At 45.9% G+C, this 13,911-nt stretch overlaps 1 protein-coding gene across 1 annotated transcript; it reads left to right on the top strand.

Moving 5' to 3' along the window:
- The first annotated feature begins 5,948 nt into the window (after positions 1 to 5,948).
- On the top strand, positions 5,949 to 6,722 carry LOC119324136 (pathogenesis-related protein PRMS-like). Its single transcript, XM_037597901.1, has one exon. It carries the CDS (start codon positions 6,005 to 6,007, stop codon positions 6,542 to 6,544), a length of 540 nt encoding a protein of 179 aa, XP_037453798.1. The 5' UTR covers positions 5,949 to 6,004; the 3' UTR covers positions 6,545 to 6,722.
- The last annotated feature ends 7,189 nt before the right edge of the window (positions 6,723 to 13,911 follow it).

Below are 13,911 nucleotides of genomic sequence, written 5' to 3' on the forward strand. Positions count from 1 at the left end.
TTCTCCTCATATCAATATCTCACCCAAAGGTTGAAAACTTCAATCACACAAAACTTAACGGAACTTCGTGAGATAGGTTAGTATGATAAAGAGTAAACCATTCACTTTGGTACTGTCAAAGACAAGGTTCATAATTGTTCTCACACAATGCCTACTGTACCATATCATCTCTACAATTTTATTGAGAAATATAAGCCATAGAAACTAGAAAACAAGCAAACTATGCAATGAAAACAGAATCTGTCAGGAACAGAACAGTCTATAATGACCTGAACAACAACCATACTTCTGCTACTCCAAAAATTATGATATAAATTTGTGGACATGAGGAATTTGTCTATTATTATTTTGCAAAAATAATCAACTCAAAATCACTCTTCTGTAGAAAATTGCAGCTAATCCCGTGAGCGCAAAGTTTCTGTTTTTTACAGCAAGATCACATTAAGTTTCACCCAAGTCTTCCCAAAGGTCTTACTTGGAAATTTATTGAAACAAAAGCTATAAAACATGATTACTAAAGTAGATTAATCATGTAAACACACAAAGACAGCAAGGGTAGATATTGGGTTGTCTCCCAACAAGCGCTTTTCTTTAAAGCATTTTAGCTAGGCATAATGATTTCAATGATGCTCACATAAAAGAAAAGAATTGAAACATAGAGAGAGCATCATGAAGAATATGACTAGAACATTTAAATCTAACCCACTTCCTATTCCTAGGGATTTTGTGAGCACATAATTTATAGGAACAAGAATCAACTAGCATAGGAAGGCAAAACAAGTATAACTTCAAAACTTTAAGCACATAGAGAGGAAACTTGGTATTATTGCAACTCCTACAAGCATAAATTACTCCCTCATAAAAAATTTTAGTAGCATCATGAATGAATTCAACAATATAACCATCACATAAAGCATTCTTTTCATGATCTACAAGCATAGAAATTTTTCTACTCTCCACATAAGCAAAATTCTTCTCATTCGGAATAGTGGGATCACTAATTCCTAAAGTTGACACTCTTCCAAACCCACTTTAGATGATAGTATTATTCATACTCCAAAACATATAAGTGAAGTTCATGGAGAATTCTACAATTAATATAGACTAACCAATATCCAAGCTCAAAATATGTAAGTGAAGCACACAAAGCATTTTATAAAACCATACTCAAAAGATTTAAGTGAAGCACAAAGAGCAATTCTATAAGATCATACTTAAAAGATTTAAGTGAAGCACATAAAGTATTCTATAAATCAATGAAGTTATATCTCATACTAGCATGGTTCTTAAAGAAAAATAAAAACACAAAGGACACAAATCATGTGAACAAAACAAAAACCGAGGTATACCGATATTTGTTGAAGAAGAAAGATGGGATGCCAACCGGGACATCCCCAAGCTTAGATGCTTGAGTATCATTTGAAATATTTACTTGAGATGCCTTGGGCATCCCCAAGCTTGAAATCTTGCCTCTCTTTATTCTTCTCACATCTATAACTCCTCGTTCTTCGAACACTTCATTCACAAAAACTTAACAAAAACTTTGTGAGATCCGTTAGTGTAATAAAGCAAACTACCACTTTATGGTACTGTAATGAATTCATTCTTTATTTATATTGGTGTTAAACCTACTGTATTCCAACTTTTCTATGGTTCATACCCCCCGATACTAGCCATAGATTCATCAAAATAAGCAAACAACACGTGAAAAACAGAATCTGTCAAAAACAGGACAATCTGTAGTAATCTGGAAGTTCAGTAAACTTCTGTAACTCCAAAAATTATGAAATAAATATGACTATTTGAAAAATTTGTAAAGAAGAAATGTGCAAAAAGTTTCAGACCCATTTGACCTTCCAGTAAAAAAAATTGTAAAATCACGCGCTACAGCCAAAGTTTCTGTTTTTGTTCTGCAAATAGTAAACAAGCAATCTAATCATCCTAAAACCAAAGCTTGGCGCATTATTTCTATAATAAAGTGGATAAACACTAGGGGATAATTATTTAGAGAGAAACTTCCATGAAAAATTCTACATTGTTTCCGTGAGCATGAACACAAGTGCTCAAGGTCGACCCTCACTTCTTCAATGCATAACTTTCCAATCACTTCTCTTTTTGAAAAACTTTTTAGGCATGAGAGGCAAGTAATTTTTTTTGGTATTTTCATTCTTTAATTTTTTTGTATGTTTCACCCACAACTAAATAGAAACAAAAAGGAAAAACAAAATCTACTTAGTGAAGAAAGCAAACAAGAACACACGAGAATATCAACCTCATGCTATTGCTCCCCGGCAACGGCGCCAGAAAAGAGCTTGATAATCCCCAAGTGTAGGGAATCATCGTAGAAATTTCCAAAGGTGGAAGTGATAAGTATGGAGTGTCAAACCCACAAGGAGCTAAAGGTAAGATCAATATTCTCTCAAGTCCTATCTGCCACTGATACGACTCTACGTACACTGAACGTTTGCTTCCAACTAGATACAAGAAATAAAACTACGTTGTGGGTATGAAGAGGATAACTTTGCATGATATCGGAGAGCTAAAATATAAAAGTAGGTGCTGTTATCATAAAGATAGAATATATTACTAAATATTATAAATAGCAAGTGTGGAATAATGATGGATTGTTGTGCGGAATTATCCTAGTCAATTGTTAACAAGACCGGTAGTCGTCATTGCAATTTCATATGAGGGAGAGGCATAAGCTAACATACTTTCTCTTCTTGGATCATATGTACTTATGCTTGGAACTTTAGCAAGCATCCGCAACTACTAAAGATCATTAAGGTAAATCCCAACCATAGCATTAAAGCATCAAGTCCCCTTTATCCCATACGCCACAACCCCCTTACTCGGGTTTATGCTTCTGTCACTCAAGCAACCCACTATAAGTGAATCATGAACGTATTGCAACACCCTACAACAGGAATCCCTCACGCTTGCGCGACACGGAGGGTACAATAGGATAACACCAACATATATACAACTTGTATCAATCTAGATCATCGATCAACCCAAAGACAAAAGATATCTACTCAAAAGATCATAGGATGACTACACATCATTGGATCAGAATATGTGGCATAAAGCACCATGTTCAAGTAGGGATTACATCGGGGTGCGGGAGAGTGGACCGCGTAAAAGAGATGCGGATGGTGATGATGATGGTGATGTTGATGAAGACAATCACCGCGGCGATGATTCCCCTCCCGATGGCACTCCGGCGCCACCGAGAGAGAGGATGAGAGGTCCTCCCCTTGTGCTTCCTCCTCCATGGCCTTCCCCTGGATGGGGAGAGGTTCTCCCTCTGGTCCTTGGCCTTCATGGCGATGATGGCCCCTCCGGGATCCTCCTCCATGGCCTCCGATGATGATGGCCCCCTCCGGCAGGGTGCCAGAGAGGGCCTAGATTGATTTCTCATGGCTACAGAGGCTTGCGGCGGCGGAACTTCCGATCTAGGTCAAGTTCTGGAAGTTTGGGGATTTATTGGAGAGGTTAGCATCGAGAACAAGTCAGGGGGCCCCACGGGGAGTCCATGAGGCAGGGGGCACGCCCCGGGGGGTGGGTGCGCCCTCCGCCCTTTGGAGCCCACGGGACTCCCCTCCGATAACTCTTCGTTCCAGTATTTTTTATATTTTCAAAAAAAATCTCCGCTGATTTTCAGCGCATTCCGAGAACTTCTATTTCTGCACAAAAACAACACCACGGTAGTTCTGCTGAAAACAGCGTCAGCCTGGGTTAGTTCTAATCAAATCATACCAAAATCATATAAAACTATTGTAAACATGGCATGAATACTTCATAAACTATAGATACGTTGGAGAGGTATCATTATTTTACAAGCGCTCATGAGTTTCCTCCGAATCACATATTCAAGTATCATAAGAGTTATAGCATACAATATAAACTCTTAATTATAAATGTGGAAATAAATAATACAATTATTATTGCCTCTAGGGCATATTACCAACAACGACTAGGGTTGTTATTGTATATATAGCCGACCTCCACGGGTCTCCCCCGTGGACGCTTCTTCTTCCCTTTGACCAAGGGCTTTACAGGAGTCCTAATTGTAATTTGTTTATCATGCCATTCGCCTATTTTCAAGAGAGGTGCCACTAGTGAACCTATAGTCCCCTAGGTCTATTTTTCATTATTGAATTCTTCTACACTATTGCTACTTTTATTTTGCCTTGTTACATTGTTACCAACTATCTCTATCACTTGTTGTTTAATCTTGTAACTACCAATATAAGGGGATTGACGACCCTCTTGGAGTGTTGGAGACGGGTGCATTTGTGTTGTGTGTGCATGTGCTGCTTACTTTGTTAGCTTGGGAGACTCCTACTAGATTGATAACCTTAGTTCTCTAACTGAGGGAAATAGTTACTACCTTTCTGCTTCATCTTTACACTTGGGGGAATCCCAACAACTCATGTGGGAGCAAGCACGTGCTCACTACACCGAGATGGTGTTTTGAACGACGGGAGGCTACGTTCTGGCAGGGGCAGATTGACCAGGCCTGCATCCTCGACCTCCTCGACGAGCACTAGCGCGCAGAGGAGCAACTCGCCGCCAGCACGGGCATCACGCTGGACGTGGACGAGCAGGAGGCGCTGCTCCAATCCTACCACTCCGCCCGCGACATCCACCGCGACCGCTGGCGATACCGCGCTCGGCAGGCGGAGTTAGAAGCTGCCTTCAAGGAGATCGACGATGCATCAAATGAAGTTTACGGCAAGGACGAGGACGACGTCGCCAGCTCCTCATCGGTAGTGCCCCACCACCACAACGATGAAGCCGACACATTCGCGGCCCCCGCCGGCAGCGAGGAAGAGTAGAGAATGGGATGTCGTCAGTGCTCGGTCCCACGAAGGCCACCATTCCTCCCCTTCATTGAAGCTAAGCTTGGCGGGCTTATCATTGTCGGCCGATTAGCCGTTTGCCGGCTTCGTGGGGCGATGCTTCAGTTTCCGGGGCTCATGGCCGGCCGACGAGCTGCCGGACATGAGGAGTGGGCGCCAACGGTCATTTAGACTATGTTAGAATAGGGTTTGGTCCAAATATGTCGAAAATGTAATGCATGTGCTCCGATTTAGATGTAAATCATCCGGTTTTATGAAAAAAATTGTCAAAGTTCCAATGAAAATCGTAGGGTTTGTGTAAATTTACATCAAATTTATTTCTTTTCATTAAATTCCATTCAAAATGTCTCCGGACATTTGCGGCTATGGTTGGATGCCTAACTCCTACATAAGTGATCGCAGTCTTGTCTCCACTGGTCCACAGACGATACGATGTCCGATTTAAGGGTCAGAGTTGGAGATGCCCTAGTAACAGTAGAGCAAACGAACCCTTGGGTGAACGGCTGGAGCGCACGGATCTACTAGCTAGTCCCTTGATCCTATATTGTGGCCTCGCACGCGCACCCACATGAAAGCATGTGATGTGTGCCACTGAGAAAGTTCGTGGCACCCCTCGATCCTAGATGTGGCCGGCCGATTACTTCCGGGGCAGGCAAGCTCCATCCCGAGTGAATGAATGATCCTTTGACCTGCAGGCACCGTCGGTCGATTTCATTCCCCAGATGTACGTACTGACCTGTTGAAAACCCAAAACAAATCCCGAACGTGAGTACGTACACTGCTGCCAAGCTAAACTATTCCCAAGTCAAACAAGAAGCCCCTCCCCGAAGCCGCATGGCCCCCTCACATGAAATGATTCGATCCGTGGGTCGATCGATCGCCACGGCACCGCGCGATCAGTAAGTAGATTTCCTAAGTCGTCTAGCTGTTACTAGTTGCATGTAAAAATATTGTTACAAACTGACAACTCCGTCGTGTAATTGACCTTGTAGGTTCCAGTTAATTAACTAGCCCCGGTCGATGTGGTTAAAGAGACGCATGTGTATATATAGAGGCCAGGCTTGAAGCTTTCCAGTTAATTAGTGGCTGAGTTTAGCAGACTAGACAGTATAGCTAAGCTAGGGTCGACGACACTGGTCATGGCCATGGAGTACACCTCAAGGCGCTGGCTGGCCGCGGTGGCGGCCATCGTCCTGCTCTCGTGCGCCCCGGCCCTGGCGGCGGCGGCCGGCCGGAAGCTGCTGCAGATCCAGATCAGCCAGGCGCAGCAGTACGTGGTGCCGCAGAACCACATGCGCGCGATCCACGAGCAGCGCCCGCTCAAGTGGAGCAGCGGGCTGGCGGACCAGGCGGAGCGCTGGGCGGCGCGGTTCAAGGGCAACTGCGCGGCCGCGTCGGCGGCGATGCCGGGCGGCGTCAATGTGTTTCGCGGCTTCGGCGAGGCCGGGAAGGCGTGGCAGCCCAGCGACGCGGTGGCGGCGTGGGCGGAGCAGGCCAACTACTTCGACTTCGCGTCCGGCGGCTGCGCCTCCGGGAAGCTGTGCGCGCAGTTCAAGCAGGTGATGTCCAAAGGCAACACAGACGTCGGGTGCGCCACCGTGAAGTGCGCCGACGGCACCACGCTTATGACCTGCCACTACTCGCCGCTGGGCAACATCTTCGGGGAGAAGCCCTTCTGATCCCGTCGATCTCGTCCGTCAAGCCGGCCGTCTCGTGCCGCGTGTGTTTCTGGTTGAGTCGTCTTGCCATGCTTTGCAGTTTACTACTATTACCCACACTTATATTAAACTTCCGGTGAACCAGTGTGTATTTTGGAGTTAATTTTTAGTTCAGACTTTTGACGTTGTTGCTTTTGCATTGTCGTGTCACTAACTTTGGCTTGTAGCCATATTTTTGGGAAACAATGGGCATGTTTGGTTTGTAGCTCAAGTTTATCAAGCCTAACCTTAGTCATATTACAACAACTTAGGGCATCTCCACGCACACCCACAAAACACACCCATACGCGACGGACTGAGCTGTCTGGACAAAATTTGTCATCTAACGTGGACCCATATTTGTCCGTGGATGTGCTTGCTTGTCCGAATTCCCACAAATTGAACGCAAATTGGCCGAGGTTTGCGGGCGCCCGAACCTCTGCTACGTAGGATTTCGACACCCTCTGCCCACTCAAATCCCCCTCCTGAGTCAGGATTCGTCCCCGACTACGTGCCCCCGTCCCCCTGCCGACGCCGTCCATGGCGGACACCACACCTGAACAGGTGTTCGGCCTAATGTGATTGAGCTTTCTTGTTGAGCTTCTAGTTGTGTCCTAGAGTAAGCACGATGGCAGGTTACTCGGTGATGGAGAATGAGTTGTTGTGCGATGCGTGAAAGGTCGTATCTGCAGACTTTGTAGGCATGAGGCAAGGAAGCCTGAGCTTTTGGCAAAACGTGCATGCTTCATTTCATAAGCAAAAGCACGATGCGCCCTACGACTCGCACGTGATCCATGATCGCAACTTGAAGTCACTAGGCTGTAGGTGGTACACCACCTCCAACTCCATCAGAATTTTTTTGGTGCGATTGCACAAATGGAGAGAAGGTGGACACGGGCGCGAAAACCATTGAGATCATAAGTTTTGCTTCTTGTTGCTCTAAATATTGGTTAATTCATTCAATATTGCAATTTGATAATCATCACATTGTGTAGCCCGGGCACGTTGTCGTGTTGCACTACAGGAACGGGTCTGGGCCAGTCCATGGACAAATAAAGTGTATGTTTTGCTAGTTAGTGTTGCAGATGCCCATAGGCATGTATTTGGTACATGCTACATTTGCCTTGCCACACTTCTCTAGTTATATGCTTCACATTCATATGCTCAGATTTTTGTCAAATCTTGTCATTTGTTCGCCACACTTTTTGTGGCAACCACAGTTTGCCTAAGGTTAGTTGTCGTGGTATTTTCTCGACATATGCCAACGGGTGGCTAATCATGTATGGGGTCAATAGAACGTTGTCGGGCTCTAGAAGCAGGAGTAGGCAAGACCGTAAACGACGCCGGGTCTTACCCAGGTTTGGGGCTCTCCATGGAGATAACACCCCTAATCCTGCTCTGCAGGGTCTCTGCATCACTATGATCGATAGCTAATACAAGGGTGCTCCTTGAGCTGTTCGGGCTAGAGGAGGAAGAAGGCTGCTTGCTCTACTCCTCTCTAGCTATGGGTGCATGTATGATCTAAGGGACCTGAACCCTTTGAATGGGTGACCCCGGGGGGTTTATATAGGCCTACCCCTCGGGGGTACAATGGTAATCCGGCTAGTCCTGGGACCTGACCGTTAGTGTCTCGGGGCTCCGGCTTCTTCGCCGGCTGCTGGCGCCCGCCGCCTGGTGGATCCCGCCGGCTTCTGTGAGCTCTGCCGACAGGTAGGGCCCGCCGCCTACGGGCCAGGGGGACCAGACTGCACTATAGCCTTGCCCCTGATGACGATGGCCTGGTCGGGCGACGCGTGGCTACAGTGCCGCCACCTGGCGGGCGATCACTGTAGCCACACCCTGTCGCCTCTGGTTAATTGCGCACAGACTCCAAGGGGAGGGGCGGCCGCCTGCTAGGAGCCGACCTCCCCTTGAGGCCGCCTACTCAGGCCTTGCCGTCTTTTGGTGCATGTAGACAGGTAGGGCCCGCCGCCTGCAGGCCGTACCGATCGCCCGTCATGGGGGCATGGCCCTGCCTGACATAGGCACCGTCACGGGCCGCGTGGCTATAGTGTTGTGCCAGGCGGAGGGTGTCCGCCTGGTACTGCCGCACTGTAGCCACGTTCCTTCTGGGATTCGAGGGTGGCAGGTGGCACTGTTGCCACGCCTTATCTTGTCGTAGCAGGTGGGTGCAGACTTTGAGGTGGTGATGGGCACTAGTAGAAAAGGGGGCAATGGCCAAGGCCAGTTCAGCCCATTAGTCCCGGTTCAATCCAGAACCGGGAGCAATGGAGCTATTTGCCCCGGTTCGTGAGCCCAGGGGGCCGGCCGGGCCACGTGGGCCATTGGTCCCGGTTCGTCCAGACCTTTTGGTCCCAGTTGGTGGGACGAACCGGGACCAATGGGCCTGGCTCCTGGCCCACCACTATTGGTCCCGGTTGGTGGCATGAACCGGGACCAATGGCTACCCGTTAGTCCCGGTTCATGCCACGAACTGGGACCAATAGTGCTGCCTATATATACCCCCTCGCTCGCGAGAAGAGCACTCTAGTGCTCTATTTTTCTCTTGCCGGCGAGGGGGGCCTTTGTGGTGCTCTAGCTCACCTCCATAGCACATGAGGTGTTCGATGAAATGCCCGAGCCACACTACTTAAGCTTTCTCCTCTCCAAGCTCGACCTCCAACCTCCATTTTCCTCAATATTTGTCTAGGTTTAGCGGTCCATCACGCCCCGTCCCCGTCTTCACCGCCGTCGATCACCCGCGCCGATCTCATCGCCAGCACCACCGTGGTGAGCCTCTTGTTCTTATCTTCTTTCTGAAAGGAAAAATATTCTTACTTGTATTATTTTCTTACTTTTATTATTGCATCTTATATAGTGCGATGGTTTTGGTATCCGCCCCCGTCGGCCCTCGTCCTGTCTATGATTCGGATGTGGTATATATTATCTTTTCATAACTATTGGTTCATTTATTGTTTATGAAAATTATGCCGACCAACGTGACATAGATTTTATTTATCTAGGAGGTTGTTGAACCGGAAATTCCAACCGACCCTATTGTCGAGAGGTTAAATTTAGTTGAAGAAGAAAACAATTTCTTGAAGGAAAAAATAAAAAAACTTGAGGAGGAGAAGATGATATTGGAGTTGCATGTTGCGGATGTCGTCGATGATTACAAGATCAAGATGGATGCAATGGGCTTGAAGATGAGAAAGATTAGAAAATATGCCATTCATACCGAGGCTTGGTATCATTATGCTGTTGGATCAGTTGTTACCTTGGTTGCGATTATGATCGCATTTGTTTTCGCATTGAAATGTTTTACATAGTTTCAATGTATGGTTTAATTAATTTAGATGCTCTGCAGAGCTTTATGTTGTTAGATGAGAACTATGTATGTACTTTGGTTTTTATGTGATGATGAACTTCTATTAATTTGGCCACTTAATTATCTATTCATGATGTTCTGTAATGATTTTTGACACACTTAATTATATATAATGCACGCAGATGAACCGGCAATGGATGTACGGTGACAGACACACCTCCGAGTACATTAAGGGCGTGCATGATTTTCTCGAAGTGGCTGAGGCAAACAAGCAGAATGGTTTTATGTGTTGTCCATGCCCTATATGTGGGAATACGAAGTCTTACTCTGACCGGAAAATCCTTCACACCCACCTGCTTTACAAGGGTTTCATGCCACACTATAATGTTTGGACGAGGCACGGAGAAATAGGGGTTATGATGGAAGACGGCGAGGAAGAAGAGTACGATGACAGCTATGTGCCCCCTGAATACGGTGATGCTACTGAACATCAAGATGCACCAGACGATGTGCACGATGGTGCTGCAACGGGCGAAGCTGCTGAAGATCAAGAGGAACCAGACGATGTGCCCGATGATGATGATCTCCGCCGGGTCATTGTCGATGCAAGGACACAATGCGAAAGTCAAAAGGAGAAGCTGAAGTTTGATCACATGTTAGAGGATCACAAAAAGGGGTTGTACCCCAATTGCGAAGATGGCAACACAAAGCTCGGTACCGTACTCGAATTGCTGCAGTGGAAGGCAGAGAATGCTGTGCCTGATAAAGGATTTGAGAAGCTACTGAAAATAATGAAGAAGAAGCTTCCAAAGGATAACGAATTGCCCGACAGTACATACGCAGCAAAGAAGGTCGTATGCCCTCTAGGATTGGAGGTGGAGAAGATACATGCATGCCCTAATGACTGCATCCTCTACCGCGGTGCCTACAAGGATCTGAACGCATGCCCGGTATGCGGTGCATTGCGGTATAAGATCAGACGAGATGACCCTGGTGATGTTGACGGCGATCCTCCCAGGAAGAGGGTTCCTGCGAAGGTGATGTGGTATGCTCCTATAATACCACGGTTGAAACGTCTGTTCAGAAACGGAGAGCATGCCAAGTTGATGCGATGGCACAGTGAGGACCGTAAGAAAGACGGGAAGTTGAGAGCACCCGCTGACGGGTCGCAGTGGAGAAAAATTGAGAGAAAGTACTAGGATGAGTTTGCAAAGGACCCAAGGAACGTATGGTTTGCTTTAAGCGCGGATGGCATTAATCCTTTCGGGGAGCAGAGCAGCAATCACAGCACCTGGCCCGTGACTCTATGTATGTATAACCTTCCTCCTTGGATGTGCATGAAGCGGAAGTTCATTATGATGCCAGTTCTCATCCAAGGCCCTAAGCAACCCGGCAACGACATTGATATGTACCTAAGGCCATTAGTTGAAGAACTTTTACAGCTGTGGAATGGAAACGGTGTACGTACGTGGGATGAGCACAAAAAGGAGGAATTTGACCTAAAGGCGTTGCTGTTCGTGACCATCAACGATTGGCCCGCTCTCAGTAACCTTTCAGGACAGACAAACAAGGGATACCACGCATGCACGCACTGTTTACTTGACACCGATAGTATATACCTGGGAAGCTGCAGGAAGAATGTGTACCTGGGCCATCGTCGATTTCTTCCGACCAACCATCAATGTCGAAAGAGAGGCAAGCATTTCAAAGGCGAGGTAGATCACCGGAAGAAGCCCGCCATGCGTACCGGTGATCACGTACTTGCTATGGTCAATGATTTACAAGTAATCTTTGGAAAGGGTCCCGGCGGACTAGCTGTTCCGAATGACGCTGAGAATCACGCACCCATGTGGAAGAAGAAATCTATATTTTGGGACCAACCCTACTGGAAAGACCTAGAGGTCCGCTCTTCGATCGACGTGATGCACGTGACGAAGAACCTTTGCGTGAACCTGCTAGGCTTCTTGGGCGTGTATGGGAAGACAAAAGATACACCTGAGGCACGAGAGGACCTGCAACGCTTGCACGAAAAAGAGGGCATGCCTCCGAAGCAGTATGAAGGTCCTGCCAGCTACGCTCTTACGAAAGAAGAGAAAGAAATATTCTTTCAATGCCTGCTCAGTATGAAGGTCCCGACTGGCTTCTCGTCGAATATAAAGGGAATAATAAATATGCCAGAGAAAAAGTTCCAGAACCTAAAGTCTCATGACTGCCACGTGATTATGACGCAACTACTTCCGGTTGCATTGAGGGGGCTTCTACCGGAAAACGTCCGATTAGCCATTGTGAAGCTATGTGCATTCCTCAATGCAATATCTCAGAAGGTGATCGATCCAGAAATCGTACCAACGCTAAGGAGTGATGTGGCGCAATGTCTTGTCAGTTTCGAGCTGGTGTTCCCACCATCCTTCTTCAATATCATGACGCATGTCCTAGTTCATCTAGTCGACGAGATTGTCATTCTGGGGCCCGTATTTCTACACAATATGTACCCCTTTGAGAGGTTCATGGGAGTCCTAAAGAAATATGTTCATAACCGCGCTAGGCCATAAGGAAGCATCTCCATGGGCCATCAAACAGAGGATGTCATCGGGTTTTGTGTTGACTTCATTCCTGGCCTTAAGAAGATAGGTCTCCCTAAATCGCGGTATGAGGGGAGACTGACTGGAAAAGGCACGCTTGGAAGGGACTCAATAATATGCAGGGACGGATATTCTTGGTCTCAAGAACACTACACAGTTCTACAGAACTCTACCTTGGTGACCCCGTATGTCGATGAACACAAGAACAGTCTGCGCTCCAAACACCCGGAGCAGTGCGACGACTGGATTACATGTGAACACATCAGGACTTTCAGCAGTTGGTTGGAAACACGTCTCAGAGATGACAGCACTGTTTGTGATGAGCTGTACTTGTTGTCCAGGGGACCATCTTTGACTGTAATGATTTGGAAAGGATACGAGATAAATGGGAATACATTTTACACGATTGACCAAGATGAAAAGAGCACCAACCAAAACAGCGGTGTCCGCTTTGATGCAGCAACCGACAAGGGAAATGACACATATTATGGTTACATAGTAGACATATGGGAACTTGACTACGGAGTAGATTTTAAGGTCCCTTTGTTTAAGTGCAAGTGGGTCAATCTGTTAGGAGGCGGGGTACAGGTAGACCCACAGTACGGAATGACAACAGTGGATCTGAAAAATCTTGGGTACACTGACGAACCATTCGTCCTAGCCAATGATGTGGCACATGTTATCTATGTGAAGGACATGTCTACCAGACCGAGGAAAAGAAAAGATAAGGAAGCGAATACATCATGCAATGAGCCAAAGCGCCACATAGTTCTTTCAGGAAAAAGGGACATCCTGGGAGTTGAGGGCAAGACAGACATGTCTGAAGAGTATGAAAAGTTTCATGAAATTCCCCCCTTCAAAGTCAAGGCTGACCCAAGCATCCTGATAAACGATGAAGATTATCCATGGTTACGGTGCAATAAGCAAATGACACAAGCGAAGAAAAAGTGAAGACTTTCTCCCGCAACTATTATGATGATACCATGCCAACTTTGTAAAAGACGAGTATGATACCATTGTCCGTTTTGTACATGCACATGCTATGCCAACTTTTTCAGAGTTCATTTGAAAACTATGAATTTGAAAACTATGAATTTGAAAACCTCGCCAACCGAAGGGTGCTCACACCAGTTTATAAGCCTGTCCCTCTACACGCCTTGTTGAGCTCACAAACTTGTGATTCACACAAATTTCAAAGAAAACTAATGGCACAAACAGAAAGTTTATAATTTTGCTGACCTAAAAGCAAAAAGAATTAAAAAAATAAAGCAAAAAACCAAAAGAAAATAAATAATGCAGAAAACAAAACAAAAAAACTTGAAAAAAATAAAAATAGCAACAATAAGTATTTTGTTGTAAGTAGAAACAAAATAAAATAAATAAATAAAGCAAAAAAGTGTTTTCAAATTTGAAAACTAATGGCACTAACAGAAAGTTTATAATTTTTCTAAAACTAAAAG

Source organism: Triticum dicoccoides, chromosome 6B (assembly GCF_002162155.2).
Source record: "Triticum dicoccoides isolate Atlit2015 ecotype Zavitan chromosome 6B, WEW_v2.0, whole genome shotgun sequence".
NCBI lineage: Eukaryota > Viridiplantae > Streptophyta > Magnoliopsida > Poales > Poaceae > Triticum > Triticum dicoccoides.